At 50.8% G+C, this 19860-nt stretch overlaps 1 protein-coding gene across 2 annotated transcripts in view; it reads right to left on the reverse strand.

The window, feature by feature from the left end:
* Positions 1-14896, reverse strand: part of LOC311630871 (MAL-like protein) — a 24541-nt gene extending 9645 nt beyond the window's left edge. Inside the window, exon 1 of one of the 2 annotated variants that reach the window (XR_014796475.1) lies at positions 14346-14710. Coding sequence is in view for 1 of the 2 variants with exons in the window: in XM_084900371.1 (XP_084756497.1) it covers positions 14346-14453 (108 nt within the window). In the remaining variant the exon portion in view is untranslated. Of the gene's footprint in view, positions 1-14345 lie in introns of both variants that reach the window. The other variant, XM_084900371.1, reaches the window with a different exon arrangement.
* Between the last annotated feature and the right edge of the window lie 4964 nt (positions 14897-19860).

The raw sequence follows: 19860 nt of genomic DNA on the forward strand, positions 1-19860 counted from the left end.
TTTAGTCATTACACTGGAGCTTGCAATATTTTAGACTCACATTAGACCTGAGGGCAGAGAATGGTTTGTGCCATTCACTGTTGAACTCCGTGTGCCCAGCACAGGTTCTGGAACAAAGTAGGTGGGAGGGGGTCAGAGAACATTGTGTGCTGAATGAATCGCGTAGTGCCACCACCACTTCACATTCAGCAGGCTTCACAGTTTGTGACATGCATCCACTCAGACGGCCTCACTAGGTCTGTATGCCCTTAGAAACTTTCTAAGACCCGAGAGCTGCCACTTGATATCTTCCGCCACTTACTGCCAGCTCACCTGTGCCAGGCTGAGGCGGGATAGGGTGCCTCAGCCCCACCATGCCTGTCAGTACCTGTCTCCTCCTGCCGGCAGAAGTGCCCTGACCCAACACTGCCACGCACACATCTCTTACAGGTCTGCCCTTAATTCTCAGCACAGTCTGTGAGGTGGAGGGTGCTGGGGGGGACTGAGGCCTGAAGTCACACAGAACTCGAGGCAGGACACTGCTGGCCTTGCACACGATCAGATTTCACACCTGGCCTCTGAGCATTTGGGCATCTACTCGGATTGCCTGGGAATTTTCAGAAAGGGCTTCAGGGTTGCACAATCAATGAGTGGCTCAGGAATGCTATTTACTTTGATTTCCACACCCTCCACCTTCTGAGCAGTAGAAGGGACCCGGGCCAAGGACAAGCCCCAGGGAGTGAAGCCCAGGGAAGTGGTATCTCGTTTCCGTGTCAAACAGGCTGCGTTGGTTCTCTACCGGTAAGGTAACGTCGAGTGTTTGTCTTCCCAGCTTTTTAAAAATCTCATATTTAGTTTTCCAGATTTTCTTGGCAGCCTCAAACACTCTCTCATTTTAATCCTCATTTTGTATTTCCCAAGAGCAGGAGACACACTTAGATGTTTGGGGCTGGGGCTCCCTGTGGGAGAATGCTGCATTATCACTGGGTGTGGTGATCACGTATATTTAGGCAGAGTCTGTTTCCTGTGAACATACACAGAATACTCATCCATGCCTTTTCCAAAGGCTGAGCTGACACTTGATGGAATCTCTTCAGGGAGGATGGAGCTTAAAATAAGTCTGGTCCCTTGTTTCCCTCTAGAGCACATGTGTCAAACACAAGGCCCGCGGGCCAAATCCAGCCCGCCCGGCCTTGCAATGTGGCCCGCACCGCGCTGTCATCACTGCACTCCGCTCTCAGTTTATGACATTGTCAGTTTATGACTGTTCAGTAAACCATTCAGCCCGCGATTTAGGCTGGATTTTAGATTTTGGCCCCTTCTCTGATTGAGTTCGACACCCCTACTCTAGAGCCTAAAGCAGATCCCTTGCAATTAGGTCGCTGGTGGAAGAGCCCTCACACATATCAGCACTGGCCTAACAGCCCCTATTCAGAGTCTGGGGACAAACAGCTGACTGCAGATCTGCGCTGAGTCTTGCTTCCCTTTCTAAAGCCCTGGGATCATCGGGGACTTTGAGAAAGCCCACAGATCTGAGTCCTGCTCAGAGATCCTGATTGAATGGGTGAGAGAGGGTGTCCCAATGATGCAGCCAGGACGAGGGCCCCAGGACCCCAGCTCTTGACTCCCACTCATAGTCACTCCAGAGCAGGCCGGCATTGTTCCTCCTGGGTTCCAATCCCAGTGCTGACTGTTGTGCAGGCTACTTAACTCACCTGTGCCTCCATGTCCATGTCCATCTAATGGGGGTGGTGGGGAGCGCACAGACCCTTCCCATGTGGTTCTCGTGCAAGTGGTGAGTGCTGGGTAGGCATGGTTGGCCCTGCTAGCCGTAGTCATTTGGAATGGCAGAGAAGATGGGAGGGGTGTTCCCTGAGAAAGACTCAGGCAGGGAATGTGCGAGGTTGGTCTTCCTGGTGGATGGGAAGCTCACACTGGAGGAGCTCGGAGACCAATCAGTGCGATGAGTAAGACACACCCTTCCACAGACTTGATGAAAGCTTTGGTTGCCTAGGAAAATGTAACTATGCATATGCACAATTTTTGTCTACAAATCTGGGGACTCTCAGATACTCAAGCCCACATAGAGCCCAGATTGAGGTCCACTGCCATCTCCAGGTTAATTAATGGTGCCAGCATCTGCTTTACCGTTGTGACAATATCAATGCACATACTGTTCCACCCAGTAATTTCACTTTTGGAAAGTTGCCCTGCAAATAATATACATGAGCAAAACGACAAATGCACAGGATTGTTTGCTGCAGCTTGCTGGTTACACAAAAGATAGGATCTTCCTCAGTGCCCACCCAGTGAGGACCAGTGAGGTCTGCACAGTGGAACACTCAGCAGCCTTCCAAAGAATGAAAGACTCTTTTTATATGAAAATGAAACAAAGTTGAAGAATTGTAGAATGCACAGCCCTCAGTGTGCTTTGATTTGTGTAGGAAAGAAAGGTATGTGTGTGGGCTTGTGTGCACACACTAGTTTGTAGATTTCTGAAATGAGATCCAGTCCATCAATCAGTGGGCTGGCCTTCGAGAGGGACTGCTTGACTCAGTGACGGGGTTTTAACTAACCCCAAACAACCAACACATGCGATTAAGAGAGAAGGGCCCTGGAAGGGCCGTGGAAGGGTACTCAGTCGGCAGGAGCATCATTCCAGTGCACCAAAGTTGCAGGTTCAATCCTTGGTCAGGGCACGTACAAGAATCAACCAGGGAATGCATAAATAAGTGGAACAATAAATATCTCTCTCCCTCTCTCTCTCTCTCTCTCTCTCTCTCTCTCTCTCTCTCTCTCTCCCTCCCTCCCTCCCTCTCTCCCTCCCTCCCTCCTTTCTTTCCTCCTTTACCCTCTCTCTCTCTCTCAAATCAATCAATAAATATTTACAAAGAAAGAAGAAAGACACTGTGCTGGATGACAGAGACCTATGAAAGACTTTTGAACAGTAAAGAAAAGAGGACTGCCTTTGCTTTGTGAGGATCTGCCCACCTGGAGAGAGCAGCTGGGGGCTGAGAGATCTCTGAGGGTCTGGAGCAGGTGAGGGGCAGGAGCAGAGGAGGGGCTGGGGCAGGTGAGGGTCTGGAGCAGGTGAGGGGCTGAGGCAGGTGAGGGGCAGGGACAGGTGATGGCTGGGGCAGGTGAGGGGCTGGGGCAGGTGAGGGGCTGAGGCAGGTGAGGGGCAGGAGCAGAGGAGGGGCTGAGGCAGGTGAGGGGCTGGGACAGGTGAGAGGCTGGGGCAGGTGAGGGGCAGGGACAGGTGAGAGGTTGGGGCAGGTAAGGGGCTGTGGCAGGTGAGGGGCTGGGGCAGGTAAGGGGCTGTGGCAGGTGAGGGTCTGGAGCAGGTGAGGGGCTGGAGCAAGGGCTGAGCTGCTGCAGCAGAGTGAACTTCACGCACCACCTGTTCCTGAAGACAGATGCTGCCCGAGCCATGACCCCGTGTGAAGCACAAAGGAGAAGCCCCAGAGATGTGTAATCTCAGCTCTGCAGAGCCCAGTCTCCTGGCCAAGGCTGGGGTGTGGGCTCGGGTGGGGCGGCCCGGAGCTGAGAAGCAGGGAGGCGCCCCACAGGCGATACCCAGTGGCAGGTCTTTCTGCATAGCTGACCGCATTTCGCACCGCGGGTCTCACCCACCACCACTGCATTCCTTTTTTGACAGCTTGTTTTCATTTTTATGACATGACAGTTTGGCCTCTTCTTTCCCTCCTCATCTTTGGGTGGACACAGGCTGCACCACCACCACGAAGCCTCCCGCTGGGAGGAAAAGGCCCAGAGCAAGCCCAGGGAGCCAGGTGCCCGGGCTGTCCTGCCTGCTGCAGGCCTCCCTGTGGCAGCTCCAGCCGATCCCGCGGGTGCTGCTCACAGCCCACAGGCAGCTCCTCCGGTGTCTGGGGACTGGCAGCCTCGGGACTCTTTCTGGGCATCATCACCCCCTAAACCGGTCCTGAGAGGCCAGCTACTTCCTCCTGTTACCCACCGGGACGGGGCAGGCCTGGACCTGAACGCAGGCTCCCAAACAACTAGCATTTACATGGAAGTTCTATGCTCCATAATTCAACCCAGGACACCTCCGAACACTCACTCACTCATCCTGACTCATGGAGTGAGACTTTCTCTCTGTGGCTTTAAAGCTCAGAGGAAATTGCCCGCCCTAGAGCCCTCGTCCCCAGTGGGGCCCCGTGTCATCCGGTCCACTCCGGGACAACAGTGCTGGCCGGAGCTCCGTCCAGGCTGCTCCTGGCAGACCAGGTCATCTAAGGAGACCTTGGTGCCCACAAGAGCCCTCAGGACCAGGCTGGCTGCCCGCCAGGGAAATCAGGGCCCACCCTGGGGTGAACTCCAGCCGGGAGGGGCAGGATGTCTCCGCAGGAGGGGAGGTGAGTCAGCCAGGCCTCCTCGGTCTTCCTCCTGCCCTCCCTGCCACCGCTTCCTCCCCTGGACCACACCCACCCATTCAGACCTGGTCTCCACAGCCCAGCTTCTGACTGACTAAACAGCCTGGCTCACAGGGTAATAGAAGGTGGAATAATAAAAACATTCCTGTCCTGCCAAAGTCGAAAGGACTTTTCCTCCTTGTCCCTGAAAAACAACAACACCCAAACTAAGCATTGGGGGGGGGGAGGGGGGGGGTTACTTTTTAATTTTTTTAAAATATATTTTGTTGATTTTCCAGAGAGGAAGGAAGAGGGATAGAGAGCTATAAATGTCGATGAGAGAGAAACATCTACCAGCCGCCTCCTGCACCCCCCACACAGGAATCGAACCTGGGACCTTTCAGTCCACAGGCCGACGCTCTATCCACTGAGCCACACCGGTTTCGGCTACTTTTTAATTTTTTTACTTATGCACCTTAGCAAGTTAGAAAGTACTGAAACCTGCCGAAACCAGTTTGGCTCAATGGATAGAGCGTCGGCTTGGGGACTGAAGGGTCCCAGTGTTCGACTCCGGTCAAGGGCATGTACCTTGGTTGCAGGCATATCCCCAGTAGGAGGTATGCAAGAGGCAGCTGATTGATGACTCTGTCTCATCAATGTTTCTAACTCTCTATCTCTCTCCCTTTCTCTCTGTACAAAATCAATAAAATATATATTTTTTTTAAATGTGTGAAAAAAGTTACTTTAAAAGAGAGTTTAAAAAAAAGAAAAGAAAAAAGAAAAGAAAGTACTAAAACCACCCAAAGAAGCCCCCAAGTGCATCCATCCCCACCCTGGCCTCTCCTCTTTGGCGCCCATGTTTATTACATGTGTGTCCCTTCACATGTTTCAGGAAGTCACCGGATGAGTCTTAGTGTTGGGTTCAGGCAGGTCCCCCCACCTCCTCCTTCCCCCAGGAAACCACAGACACTTTGTGACCAGCGACTGTGTCCTGTCCTTCGTCAGGCACCGGGGGCCCAGGACATCACATTCACTCCAGTCCCCACGAACGGCCCACTCAGCACCTCCCTCCCCCCTTGTCTATGAGCAGACCCTCCAGGGCAGGAACCAGACCGAGGCCACCTCCTCCAGGAAGCCCCCTTAACTACCAAGTGCCCAGGCCGCCCTCAGTGACCTCCCTCAGGGCATTCTCTCTTTGTGGCCTCCTCCCCAGAACCCTGAGCTCCTGAATGCAGGACCCTGCCCTGTGGCCTTTGTGTCCTCGATGCAGGGCACAGAGCCTGGCACACAGCAGGTGCTTCGTATGAGCTGCTGAGCAACTGGAGAAAGGCGGTAGGAGGGGGTTGCTAGCTTCTCCTCACTCGCTAGCTGCTCACTCTCATCTTCTTGGGCCTGATTCGCATGCAGGTGGCACCACCTGACACCTCCGGGCCTGCCGCCGAGGCCCAGCCACAGACGGGCATTTCCCCCAGGAGGACGGGCACCCTTTGGTTTTGTCCCTATGCATCTCCTGTGCCCCCACCTCCCAGGCCCCCTGGGAGCAGCTTTCCTGGGAGAACATTCAGGATTTCCTGAGGGGCTTTCCCATCTCCCACCTCCTCTCCACCCCAGCGGCACTATGTGGCCTGGCACACAGGAAGAACTACATAAAAATGTGCCATCAGAGATGGTGACGCTCAAATAAACACCCCTCTCCCCCACCAGATCACTGGGCTGAGAGAGGGTCCGATGGGCGGGTGGGGGCTGCGAACAGGGCAGAGGCAGAAGCACAAAGCTCTGAGACTCCAGTTGGGGCGAAGGGCTGAGATGGGTGGACTTCTCTGAAATAGGTGGGAAGATTCTGCGCCCCACGCCCACGGTCCCGGGCCCCTGGGTGGGGAGCCCTCTGCGGCCCTGCCCTTCTGGGGGCAGCCTGAAGCAGGAGGGCGGGGAGCTGGCTCCAGCTGCCCTGGAATGCGGGTACAGTGTTTGTTGCTACAGGTCAGGCCTGTGTGGGCCGCCGGCAGCAGTCCGCCTGGCCGGATGGGGCAGACCAGGAGGAGGCGGCTGAAGGGCAAAACTGGCCGGCAGGTAGGAGAGGATGCAGGAGAGGACAGGTTTGAGATAAGAGGGATAAAGGCCAGGGAACCTCCACCCGTTCCTCCTGGGCCGCTTCCTTCTGCTTCTCAATCTGGATGACATTCTAGAAAGCTCTCCTGCCTCCCGAGGTCCCGCTGTGCCCCGTGCCCCAGGGGAAAAGCTCCTGGAAGGGTATTGGCAGCAGGTGGGGCACTTCTTATAGGGGGGTGAGGCTTCTTATCCCGGGCCCCATGTCCAGCGGGTCAGAATGTGCGGGCCCCTCCCTCCGCGCCTGCAGTGAATCCGCTGGCTGACCTGCAGCAGGCAGCTAGTCTGCCCTGATGGAAGCCACTGGTTCAGGAGACATCACTCATGGCTTGGCCAGTCAGGGGAAGGAGAGGACTCTAAGTCCAGACCAGCGGGGTGGGTGTGGATGGTTGCCTGCTAGTTCCCTGTGTCTCTCAGCTCAAGGCCATCCTTCTGTGATGGGGTCCGGAATTCTGCAACCACAGTTCCTGGCTCCCAGGCCCTGTCACTGTCCCGCCAGCGGCAACGGCAGTGGCTCCAACCCCAGGGTCCCTGCACTCCTCCTCCAGGGCGACCCTGTCCCACAGTTCCCCCCTTTGCAAAGGCAGGAAATGGAGAACAGTTAGTGAGCCGGGGGCTCAGAAGGGGTGGGCAGGAGGGGAGTTATTGTGATTGTAAATGGGCAAGGAGGCACCTGTGTGGTGATGGAGATATCTTGTGTCTGACGGGGGGCGGGGGCATAAGGCCACCGTAAGGAGAAGGAAACTTCAGACCACAGAGCGAAGCAGGCACCTCCGAAGGAATAACAGGATTTATTACGGGGTCTTTTGCTTGCAGGGGGGTAGGGTCGGAGCAGACAGAGGACCCAGCACTGGCACAGATGGTTCTCCGCTGTCAGACCTGTTACAGTGCTTCTTATACTGCAACTCAGGTCTAATGGCTGACAAGACAAAAGGACAAGGAATGCAGTAGTGCCAGGGGTCAGTTTGATATCTAAATTGTTACACCATTCAGCCATTGCTAACAAAAATGGTTATGGCTGCATCTTCAGGAGCACAGATAATGATCAACTAGGAGGCTTTGATGTGCAGTAGGAAATCCGGGACCCAGGGCAAGTCAGTTTTGTTCATGTCAATTCCATACAGGTAAGGGAAAGTCAGGTAAGGTAAGGTAAGGTAAGGTAAGGCAAGGTAAGGTGTAACCCCTGGCTTGCAGGAGGGATGCGGGAACATGTGGAGAGCAGCCCAGGTGGGATGGAGGGTGCTCAGCCACAACTGCCCATGGCCCCGGGATCTCATCAGGATGGGCTTACTCCAGGGCCTGGCATTCCTGAAGGGCTTGGCTTGAGGGGTGAGACATTTCCTGGTCCAGACGAGGACTGCCTGGGACTAGAGGGCAACACATAGAAAGTCAGGCTGCGGGAAAGAGGGGGTGGCTCCATGTGAATCTCATGCGCTCACTGAGCAGATATTTAGTGAGACCTACTCTGTGCCAAGCAAAGGAATGTAAAGGTAAGAAGGCAGATATGACCCTTGCTGCTTCGTTCTGTTCTCCTGCTCGGGTGACCTCACCCTTGGATATTACCCCTCATCACCACCACCTATTCCTGTTTTCCCAAAGAGCAAAGTCTGGGGCGAGAGCAGCCCTGGCATCTTGATAAATGCTTGTGGATTCGCATTTTGAATCTACTCACAAGCCACCAGCTCTCTAGGAAGAGGTCCGATGACCAGCAGCAGTGAAACAGTAAAGCTGACACTTCTCTGCTGCCCGGGAAAACCCTTGCGGAAATCACGGAGGTGTCTCATGAGGTCCTGACTGTTCTGCCTCATTGTTGAGGCTCAGAGTGGTTCAGTGACCTGCCCAGGGTCTCACAGCAATTAAGTAGCAGAACCTTCTGACAAACCTTTTTTTAAAATCCTCACTTGAAGACGAGGGAGGAGAGAGGGACAGAGAGAGAGAGAAAGAGAGAGAAAGGAGAGAGAGGTGGCACTTCTCCACTGCTGAACAGGCCAGGCCAGCAGCTCAGAGGCAACATGAACACCAGGGAGTCATCTCGCCTTCTAACTTGCTGACTCACTAGAGATCTTCTTAGCTACTTATTTTTAATTAGTCAAAAATTTAATTTGTAAGTTAAGTAGTGAAAAGGTCAAAGGTTACAAGACTTCCCTGGACTCTTATTCATAAGTCCTGTCAGCTGAGTCACCTCAGCTCCTAAAGGAGCAAAGAGCAGACGTGTCAACCTTGCAGGAAATCAGGCAATCATAGGGTCACCCCACCCAGCACTGTCTGCTCTGAAGAGAGGGGTGGGGGGCGGAATGGCACCTCCACTCACTGAACGAAAGAGACTATATTTTGAAATTAATATGGTTTTCAAATGAGAAATCTAAATTCCACTATAAATCAAATAACATACAAATGTGAATGTTAAAATATCAAAAGCCTTTTTCTGTTGCTGGTGGGAATGTAAAATAGTACAGCACCTCTGGAGAAGGGTTTGTCAGTTTCTTAATAAAAACCAAGCATGCACTTAATACACAATCAGCAGTCACAGTCAGCGTTATCCCAGAGAAAGGATGATGACAGCCACACAAAGCCCGTCCCGAACATCCACAGCAGCTTTACTCAGAGGAGCTAGCAGTGGTCAGCAGCCGAGCATTTCCCAATGGGTCGCAGGTCCGCTCCAGGGACCACTGCGAAGCAGTGAGAAGGAAGGAGCTGTGGATACACAGTAACCTGGGTGGCCCTCAAGAAACTGGCTGAGGGGAGGGAGCCAGTTTCAAAAAGCCACATGCTGTGTGATTCCATTTATTTATCTTACTTTCTCAAAAAACCAAAATTATCGAGTCAGAATTAGTAGCTCCCAGGGTTCAAGAGGTGGGTGGGGGACAGGGTTGGAATGCGGTGGAGGAGACCATAAAAGAGAACTGGGACGGAGGTCTTTGTGAGACGGAACAGTTCTGTATCTTGATTGTGGTGGCGGCTACAGAAATCTACACATGTGAGAAAACGACCCAGAGGTACAGGCTCCCCACTATCTGAAAGTGGAGGTTCCTATGAAGCCGAAATGGCATAAAGCTAAGAAGCAATTACCATTAATTTACTGAGGAAACGTTTTGCTAGTTCACACCCCCAAAATAACCTACCAATCATACTAAACACGCTTAATTACGTCCAGTTTCACGCCAACTAGAACACCTTTACGAGCTCTCTTATTTCTGTTCACGTAGGACCCATCTTGCTAACAGACACAAAATCAATGGCGATAAAGCCCAGGGGCGCCCAGACTCAGCTCAGAGCTCTGGGCCGGTGCTGAGATGCGGCGATGCTGAGGGTGGTTCCTGGGCAGAAGCTGGTCGGCGGGGCCACTCTTGCTGCTGGGGTGCCACTGCCTCTACTGGCTGCTGCAAGCGAGCACCAGGCACTAGTTTTGCCTTTTTCATAGAAGCAAAAATCCTCTTCAGCTTTCTCTCCGTTAGTGAAAACAGATACTGAGGTAGATCTTTCGTCAGGTGAAGATATAGGCACATAAACCTATGCAGGCACACCTTACCACCCCGGGTTCCTGGTTTGAAATTGTCACCAGCCTGATGACAGATGTAACGAAGGCGGGAGCCCTTCCTGAACTAATTTTGCAGCTGCCTGCGGATCCATCATTACTGTAAATTCAAAAGTTTAAAATGTGAATTTTAATGTTAAAGACTCTAAAATAAGGCCACTTAGACAAAAACCTTGTGAGAGCAGGCTGCAGGGAGCAGAGCAGCTAGAGGACACTAAGGCCCCCCTGGACCCTCTGCCATCCTAGTCTGTCATCGTCCGGAAATACAAGAGCTGCCACTGTCTAGGCAGCAGGGGGCACAGGGTGGAGGAGCGGAGTCGGGGCCTCGGCGTGCCCCTTGTTTATAATTCTGCTATCCTCACTCCCCTGGGAATGCCCTGGACACCAGCCCTGCTCTCCAGTCTTCACAGTGGGCAGTTAGGAGACAGTGGCTGGAGGGACATGTGCCTGCAGATGCCACCCATGTCTGCGTCTGAAGCAAGGTTACTGATTTCGCTTCCTCTGCCTCCTTTTGCTGGCCTGGGCTCCCAGTTTTAGACCCTTTTCTCTAGACTCATATCCTTAGAAAAACATACCGTCTGTGATGCCTTGGGCCCTACGACAGAGAATCTACTGGGACCCCCAGGCCTGGTGCTCTGTGGTCAGCCCCGTGGGCAGCAGTGGACAGCACGGCCAGCAGAGCAGGGTCAGAGAGGGGCTTCTGCTGCTGACTCTGCACTTCCCTCTCCAGCCCAGCAAGCCTTCTGCTCCACGGGGTCAAGAATCGGCCACTCACCTCGATGTTCTCCCCTCCTCTCCTAGTTACCTCCTCCCTCCTCAGATGTGAGGCACACATGATTCTATATTGCATGTTAAGAAGGCTTCTTTAAGGAGAAAGCCAGCACAAAGCAGCATAAACAGAATAACCCAACTAGATAAGTCCATGTGTACAGTGGTCCCCTCTTACCTGCCGGGGCCACAGCCCAAGACCCTCAGTGAATGCCTGAGACCTCAGACAGGACAGCACCAAACCACACACACACACACACACACACACACACACACACGATAAAGTTTAATTTGTAAATAGGTGCAGCAATAGATTACCAACAATAACTAGTAATAAAACAGAACAATTATAACAATGTACTGTAATAAACTTGGTTTCTTTCTCTCTCAGCGACTAGCATGAAATTCTTTTTCCTTCTTCACAACCTCACAGATGAAAGACTCATTCTTATCATAGACTTAGCAACCTCAGCATGATTTTTTTTTCCTTTCATTATTAAATTTAGAACTTTGAACTTTTCACTTTAAGGAAGCACTTTATGGCTTCTCTTTGGCATATCCGAATTGCCAGCATCATTACCCTTGTGGTTTGGGGCCATTCTTATGTAAAACAAGGGTGACCGGAACACTCTGTGATACTGTAAACCACTGATCTTATAACCACGGTGGCCGCAACAGGCGGGAGGTGTATACGGTGCAGAGACACTGGACAAAGGGATGATTCGCATCCTGGGCTGACAGTGGACAGCGAGAGATTTCATTACACTACTGCAGATTGGCACACAATTTAAAACTTACGAATTGTTCATTACTGGAATTTTCTATTTAATATTATCAGGTCACAGTTGATCATGGGTAACTTAAACCACAGAAAGCAAAACTATGGGTAAAGGAGGACTATGTATATGAATATGTGTATGTATATGAGTTATATTTCTTTCAGTGTTTCCTAAGTTTTCTAAAGTGAATAAGGATTACTGTGAAGGAAAAATAAAGTGGTAATGAGGAAACATTAGACAGGCCAAATGGCGGGATATTGTACAAAACAACTGATCCATAGTCTTCAAAGTGTTAACACAAAGACTGAGAAATTACTCCAGATTAAATAAGAAAAGGAGACAGGACAACTAAATGCAATGTGGAATCCTGGACTAGATCCCGGGCCAGAAAAATGCCATCAGGGGAAAATCAGCACAATTTCAATAGGTTTATAGGGTAGTTGCTACATAGTTACAATGTGAACTTACTAATTTTTTATAATATATTTTATTGATTTTTGTATAGAGAGGAAGGGAGAGAGATAGAGAGTTAGAAACATCAATGAGAGAGAGTCATCGATCAGCTGCCTCTTGCATACCCCCTACTGGGGATATGCCTGCAACCAAGGTACATGCCCTTGACCGGAATCGAACCCGGGATCCTTCAGTCCCCAAGCCAACGCTCTATCCATTGAGCCAAACCGGTCCCGGCTGAACTTACTAATTTTTAAAAAATATGTTTTATTGATTTCAAAGAGGAAGGGAGAGGGAGAGACATAGAATCATCAATGAGAGAATCATTGATCAGCTGCCTCTTGCATACCCCCTACTGGGGATGAAGCCCGCAACCAGTGCATGTGGCCTTGACCAGAATCAAACATGAGACCCTCCAGTCCACAGGCTGATGTTCTCTGCACTGAGCCAAACCAGATAGGGCTGTTAACTTACTAATTTTGATAGTTGTACTACATGAGTTGGGCCTCAGGAGAGGCTGAGAAAAGAGTATATGGGAATCTCTACTATTAACAGCAGTTTTGCTATAAATCTGAAATTTCAAAAGAAATATAAATGAATAACATTGAACCACCGACAATATCCTGCCACTTAAGATATTGATGACCTAAGCCCAGCAGAACCCCGAACTTCACTCCTCCAGGAATTCCACTTGCAGGAGTTGGCATCCTGGGAGTGGGTACAAGAGATGTCCCCATCCACCCACCCACCCCAATACGTTTATTGATTTTAGAAAGAGAAGAAAGGGGAGGGAAGAGGGAAGTGAGACTGGCTCCTCTCCTCCACACCCTCGGGCCAGCACATGCCCTACCAGGGACCAGGAATCAAAACTGGAAACCCTTTTTGGCTTATGGGAGGGCACTCCAACCAACTGAGCCACCCAGTTGAGGCTCACGTGGGTACTTTCTTGATTCTAGAAGCCCTTTCCCTCCAGTCTCCTGCCTGTTGGTCTCTCCTGGTCCCTAGGCCTTTCCTTCTTCATCTCCCCCTCCCCCCCACCAAAAATCTAGACTATTGTTTGAGGTGCAAAAATTCACAGCCCACAGGCCTGGACTCCTGGAATTGACCAGGTCAGATGGTCTCTCCCTGTCTGGCCACCTCCTTGAGCACAGCGTGACTGCTGGAGAAGTGCTCACAGTGTCCCTCCCGCAGTCAGGGGCTGGGAAGGCAGTGTCACCTGTGGCCTGCCTGGTGGACACAAACCATGTGATTGAGTCAACCACAGTCCTGGCAATTCATGCCGTTGTTCTGAGGTGAAGACACACCTGGGTCCTGGCACAGAGAACTTGCAAGAGCACTAAGATGCCACCAGCCTGGCAGGATGCCCATGCTGTGTCCTCTGGGAGGGTGTGTGTGGCGGGGGGGGGAGGGGGGGGGGCAGAAATCTGCCTGTTGGGTGAGGTTTCAGCTGGAACCACCCAAATGCTGGGCCTGCCCTGCCTCGGTTCCTTTCTGGGTGCCCTTTAACCAGTTTGCCAAAAGGCCACTCAGTTGGGCCAGCTTTCCAAGCCGAGGACAAGAGTGAGAGGGCTGGCCAGGCCCAGTTGGAAGCTGGAATCTCTTTCTGGCTTTCCCTCCCTGCCCGGCAGGGCGGCCTGGCTCAGAGCTGCTGAGGAAGCACCCCCACAGGCAGGCATTTCAGGAGTGGGAGAGCCAGCTCCTTCGTCCTGGTTTGTTCACCAGACTGAGTGCCCCCATCAGCGGAAGCGCATGATGACAGGGCTCGGAGGGGACCAGCTCAGCAGACACTGTGCAGGACACGCCAGGGTCTGGCAGCAATTGGACCCAGTTCAGCCATGGGCACCCCAGGGTCACCACTGGGGTGACGGGTTCTCGTGGGCAGCCAGGGTGGCTCACCCCTAAATTAAGGCCAGGATTGTCATAAGCCGCCTCCTCTGGGGAGTCCACCCAAGTCCGGGTTCACCGGCAGCTGACTTGACAAGAAGGCACCAGAAGACCTCTCAGGAGGCGAGGCCGAGTCCCCGTTTGGAACTTTAGAAAGGTGGCTCGGGAAAAAACCCATAAAAAATAAAAGTCCGTTTACAAAACTCTCCTGAAGATCCACAAGATTCTAGCAGCGCCTTCTCCCCCCCCCCCCCCCCCCCCCCCGTCACCACCACCCCCCTCCCCCCCGCGGGGAAGGAGGGCACCCCCCGCGCTGCGGGCCCCGGGGAGCGCAGGAGCCGCGGAGAGTGTCCTGGAGCCCCTGGAGCGATCGGGAGAAACAGCTCCTGGGGTCCCCCTTCGTACCCCCAAAAGGTGAGGGACCCAGCCCCCGCGGGTCCTGGCCGTCCCTCCGCGGGCCATACTCACCAGCTCGGGCAGGAAGAAGGCGAAGGGAGTGGTGAGGAACAGCGCGAGCCCCGAGGGCACGTCAGGGGGCGCGTGGCTGGTGGGGGGCGGTGGGCCGGGGGCGGCCATGCTCACGGGCTGCTTAGCTCCGGGCTCCCTGCCTGGCTCCTGGCTCCTAAGCCGCTGTCAGGGCGCAGCCCGTCCAATATCAATCCCTGCCCGACACACCCATCGGACGTCGCCTGGGAGGGACAAAAACGTTCCCGCCGAGCAGGTCCTTCCACTCGCTGCAGCCAGAAACCTCAGTGAAAGTCGGCTTGCGCATCGACGGGCCTCGCCTCCCTTGTCTCTTCCTTCCTTGGAATTTTTTAATCCGGGAGCATATTACTCCAGAAATGCCAGTCACAGCCACACACACACACACCCCAGCCTCCCTCCCCCCCCCCCCACCTCTGTGCCCAGAGTACAGGCTAAAGCTGTTTACCTGTCAAAGACGGTGTATTTAGGACTTGCTGTGAGCCAAGGATCTACAGAGCACTCCATTCTCCCCACAGCCCTGCCCCAGGCTGGTCAGCTCCCTTTCCGGTGTGGAGACCAAGAATCTGCTAGGTCAGGTCAGACTCTGACATGCTGGGTCTCACATCTACGACCCTGTTCCCTCCTCCCTCTCCTTCTCCCCGCCCCCCAGGCCACCCTCAGCCTCAAACCAGACAGAGGGGAGAAGCAGCCCTCACTTCCAGCTCCCTCCCCAGGGACTTGGTGCTTCCTCCTTTCTCTGCACCGCCTCCCTGACCCTCCTCTCTTTCCCCAGCACAGTAGATGGAGGAGACCACTGTCTCTGGGAGAAATCTGCCCCAGCAGGCACCCCAGAATGGCCCAGCCGGAGGGGTGCTGCCTCAAGCCCCAGTTCTCCTCCAGCCCCATCCTGGCTTCCCAGACAGTGTGGCCAGGAGCCAGGCTTTGAGCCAAGCAGTTCCTTCCTGCCTCCTCCTGCCTGCTGGCCAGCACAGGGACTGTGACCTGGCGGCCAGGCAACTCCCCTCACTGCATGCGGAGATGAGTCCTTTCCTCTCTACCTTAGAGCCAACCGCCCGCTGAAAGGCCTGGCACCCAGAGTTTGCAGGCTGCTGGGGTTGGGTCCTTTCCCCTTGGCCTGGTGGCCTCAGCCTCAGCCTCAGCCTCAGCCCTGGTGTGGAAGGATGAGGGGAGAATTGCCTTATGTCTTATGTGCTCCAGTAATGAGATGTCCTCCTGAAGAGACCAGCGCCTGCTCCTCAGCAAAAACAGTGCTTTCCAGGCCTGCCCAACCTGGCACAGATGGTGGGTGGGCCTTTGGTCCAGAGAGAGCGGGGGTCAGGAGATGAGGGTCAGATGTTAGAAAAAACAAAGCCAAAAGCAAAGGCCTTGCAAGGAGTGGCAATAGGCCCACTGAGTGAACCTCAAAGCTCCACATGCCTGCCTCTGGAATCCCCCAGTACCCTCAGCCTTCCAGCCACCCAGGGCAGGCCTGAGACACAAACAAGCCTCAGATGGTGGCTGCCCAGCCGCCCAGGGTGCCCGAGGCTCAGCTGAGGTTGATATTGGATGGGCTGCCGCCCCAACAGTGGCTTAGGAGCTGGGAGCCAGGAGCCAGGCTGGAGCCAGGGGTGGCAGCAGCAGAGTTGTGATGGAGCATCGCCTTCCCCTGATCACTGGGTTGCCTCCCACCCCTAAGGGCTCGCAGACTGTGAAAAGAGGCAGGCTGGGCTGAGGGATTCCCCCCCCCCCCCCCCCCCCCCCCCCCGCTTTCAGTACATGAATTTTCATGCACCGGGCCTCTAGTTTTATTATATTCAACAAAGTATAACACACTCTCCTTAAGCTATTTATAAGAAAACTATGTAATTCACAAGGCACTTCAGGCAGTAAGGTTCTAGAAGAGATGTGTTAATGAAAAAACCATTGAAACCTGTAAAAAAAATTTTGTGAGTTTATTTGAGCCAAACTGTCGACATATGCCAGAAAGCAGAACCTCAACGGATTGAGATAATGCTCCAAAGAATGGCGGGTTACATTTCTATTTATACACTGAAATCTAAGGAGGGACATAGGTGGGTTACATGAAATTCATTGGTGATGGAGTAAGGAGGCGGGAGAAAGCAAAGCTGTGGGAAAACCCTGGGACTGGATAAAAAGTAAAATGATGGACTCACACTTAGGTGAGTGCAGGAACAATTAACATGATAATGAAGGAATTTGGTTGTGCCCCAGGGGCTCCAGAAAAAGGGAAGTTACAAGTTACCCAGACATCTCATAGATATGTTATCTTAGAGGCAGGAAGGCAAATTGGGCTCAGTAAAGATCTAAGTTGATCTTTGACAGGTGAAATGAAATATTGGCCTAGGATATGACTACCCACTATAACCTGTTTGTAGTTAGATATTTAATTTCCAAACCATATTTTGTGGTTATTTTAGGTCTCTGAGTTTGTAAAACTGCCACGCAGGCCTCCCCTGAGCTTGCCAGGTTAGCATGTGGCTCTTTTCCTTCACAGATGGAAGTTAGAGCTGTAAGAGCATCTTCATCTCCCAGGATAATCCAGGCACCTCAGGGGCTGGGGCATGAATTCTCTTGGACACAAGGTCAGAGTCTGCCAAGAGAAGAGTGAGGGCCTCTGCACAGAGGTCCCTGGTTTCCACCTCATGGCACTGAGAATTGGAGTTAATCTGAGCATCACTCCAACAATACTTGTTGGATCATTGTCTCCATTTTCTCGTTCGTTAATTGGGGCAGGTTAAATGAGATGATATATATAAAAACCTGTAAGACATTTCTGGCATATGGCAAATGCTTCATAAGTACTTGCTTACCCAATTCTAATCCGTAAACCACTTCTCTTCTGGCTCTCTTTCTTCCCACAGCAAGATCAGCACCTCCCTGTTAATACTTCCATGCTAATTTTAAATTTCAAATATTTTTTCAAAACTTGTACTGATTTATAATACACTTACAGAAAAATGCACAAAACATACAGGCCATGAAACTACCACCTACAGCAAGAAAGGAAACACTGCGCTGGCGGTTGGCTCAGTTGGTTGCAGTGTCATCCCATATACCAAAAGGCTGGGGGTTCAATTCCAATCAATGCACATACCTAGGTGCATGTTTGATCCCTAGTGGGGAGTATATGGGAGACAACTGATTGATGTTTCTCTCTCTCTTAAAAAATAAATAAATAAATAAATAAATAAATAAATAAATAAAATTGCCGAAGCCGATTTGGCTCAGTGGTAGAGCGTTGGTCTGTGGACTGAAAGGTCCCAGGTTCGATTTCGGTCAAGGGCATGTACATTGGTTGCATATGGGAGACAATATGCAACCAATGTACATGCCCTTGACTGTAGGGGGTGTGCAGGAGACTGCTGGTCGATGTTTCTCTCTCATCGACGTTTCTAGCTCTCTATCCCTCTCCCTTCCTCTCTGTGGAAATCAATAAAATATATTTTAAAATAAATAAAAATTGTGTGAGGATTAAAAAAAAAAAAAAAAAAAGATAGAATATTGCCAGGCTCCTCTCAATCATTTCTCTCACCTTCCTCAAAACACCTGCTCTCCTGATGTCTAACCCAATAGGCTGGTTTTGTCTGTTTCTGAGTTAATTCCTTTGTGGATGGCTTGTCTCACTCAACATAATGCTGCAAAACTCACTCATGCTCTTGTGGGCTGCTCCCTGCTACATGGTACTCCATTGTATGGATATTTTACATTTTATCCATGTTATTGTTTATAGACTCAAGTTTTTACAACTTTGTGTTATAACATGGCCAGGAACTTTCTAGAACAAGTCCTTTGGTGCACCTGTGTGTACATTTCTTTTTTCTTGCCTTTTTTTTTTTTTTTTTTTGTTAATCCTCATCCGAGGATATTTTTCCATTGATTTTTTGTGGGATCCCTTAACATGACCCACGTGGTTCAGGGCCCACTCAGAGTCTGGTTTCTGGAGAAGGCCACACCCTAAAATGAAGAAACTGGAAAAAAGTTAATTTGGAAAATGGGGGCCAGGCGGGAAGTCCACCTCTAGTGGGAAGATTACCCCCTCTCTGGCCTTTTACCATTCCTTTTATTGAAATTCTGAGACAAAAACATCTCTTAGGCAGGAAATTCCAACAATAGAAAATCAACAAGAATTTACATATGATTAACAAATTAAAGTTGCCTCAACTACCACTATCTCAACTAGACATGAGTTAATACCTCTGACCATTCAGATCCATCAAGGTTGGCCAGCTCTTTTTCCATTTTATTACCAGTGACAATGTTAGGTTTTGTTTTCCAGCAATTTTCAGAGAAAGTGGAAGGGAGAGGGAGAGACAGAGAGAAACATTGATGTGAATGAAACACATCAATTGGTTGCCTCCTGCACATACCCAGACCAGGGTCAGGGAACCTGCAATCAAGGAACGTGTCCTTTACCGGAATCAAATCCAGAATCTTTCAGTCCAGGGGCCCATTCTCTATCCACTGAGCCAAACTGCTTAGAGCTATTTCTATTGGTAATATCTGAGACATGGAACTGTGAGTGACATGTTATATGTCTTTCTCAGATAATGTCAAGCAATTTCACAAAGTGGTAAAGCTGTTTAAATCCCAATGACAAGTAGGCAAGACCCATTGCTTATAATTTTTTTTAATTTTTTAATTAAATTATTATCTTTGTACATATACCATTGCCCCCCCCCCCTTTGTACATATACCTCCCTCCCCACCCATTGCTTGTAATTGATGTTTGCATGTATATTTATCACACTTGGTGTTTTCATGGTATGTATTTTTCCACCCTTTTACTTTTTTTTTTAAATATATTTTATTGATTTTTTACAGAGAGGAAGGGAGAGAGACAGAGAGCTAAAACGTCGATGAGAGAGAAACATCGACCAGCAGCCTCTTGCACACCCCCCACTGGGGATGTGCCCGCAACCAATGTACATGCCCTTGACCGGAATCGAACCTGGGACCTTTCAGTCCACAGACCGACGCTCTACCACTGAGCCAAACCAGTTTCAGCTCCACCCTTTTACTTTTAACTTATCCATGTAACTATAAGGTTTTTTAGTGTTTTTTATGTGTGTGGTTATAAATATACTTGGGTTTCCCCCTTCTCCCCCCCACTTCCCACCACCAATCCTCCGGAAATTTTCTGTCTTTAATTGGTGTGTTTAGACTTTTTACATTTAACATAATTATTGATATGTTTAAATTTAGGCCTATCATTTTATTTATTTATTTTTGTTTTCATTTGTTTGCTGTTCATTTCTTCTTTCCTGCATGCTTTTGAATTTTTAAAAATATTTTTAGTGTTTCATTTTAATTCATATATTGAGTTTTTGACTATGTCTCAACATTGTTTAGACTTTAGAACCTACTCGAGGAATTACAATATACATAGTTAACTTTCAGTCTACTCAGAATTAATATTTTGCCACTTCAAATAGAATGTAAAAACCTTATAACCATATGGGTCCCTCTACCCTCTTGCTTTCCAGGTATAGTTGTCATG

The sequence above is a fragment of the Pipistrellus hanaki genome, assembly GCF_964339955.1.
Source record: "Pipistrellus hanaki genome assembly, chromosome: 12".
Classification (NCBI taxonomy): Eukaryota; Metazoa; Chordata; class Mammalia; order Chiroptera; family Vespertilionidae; genus Pipistrellus; species Pipistrellus hanaki.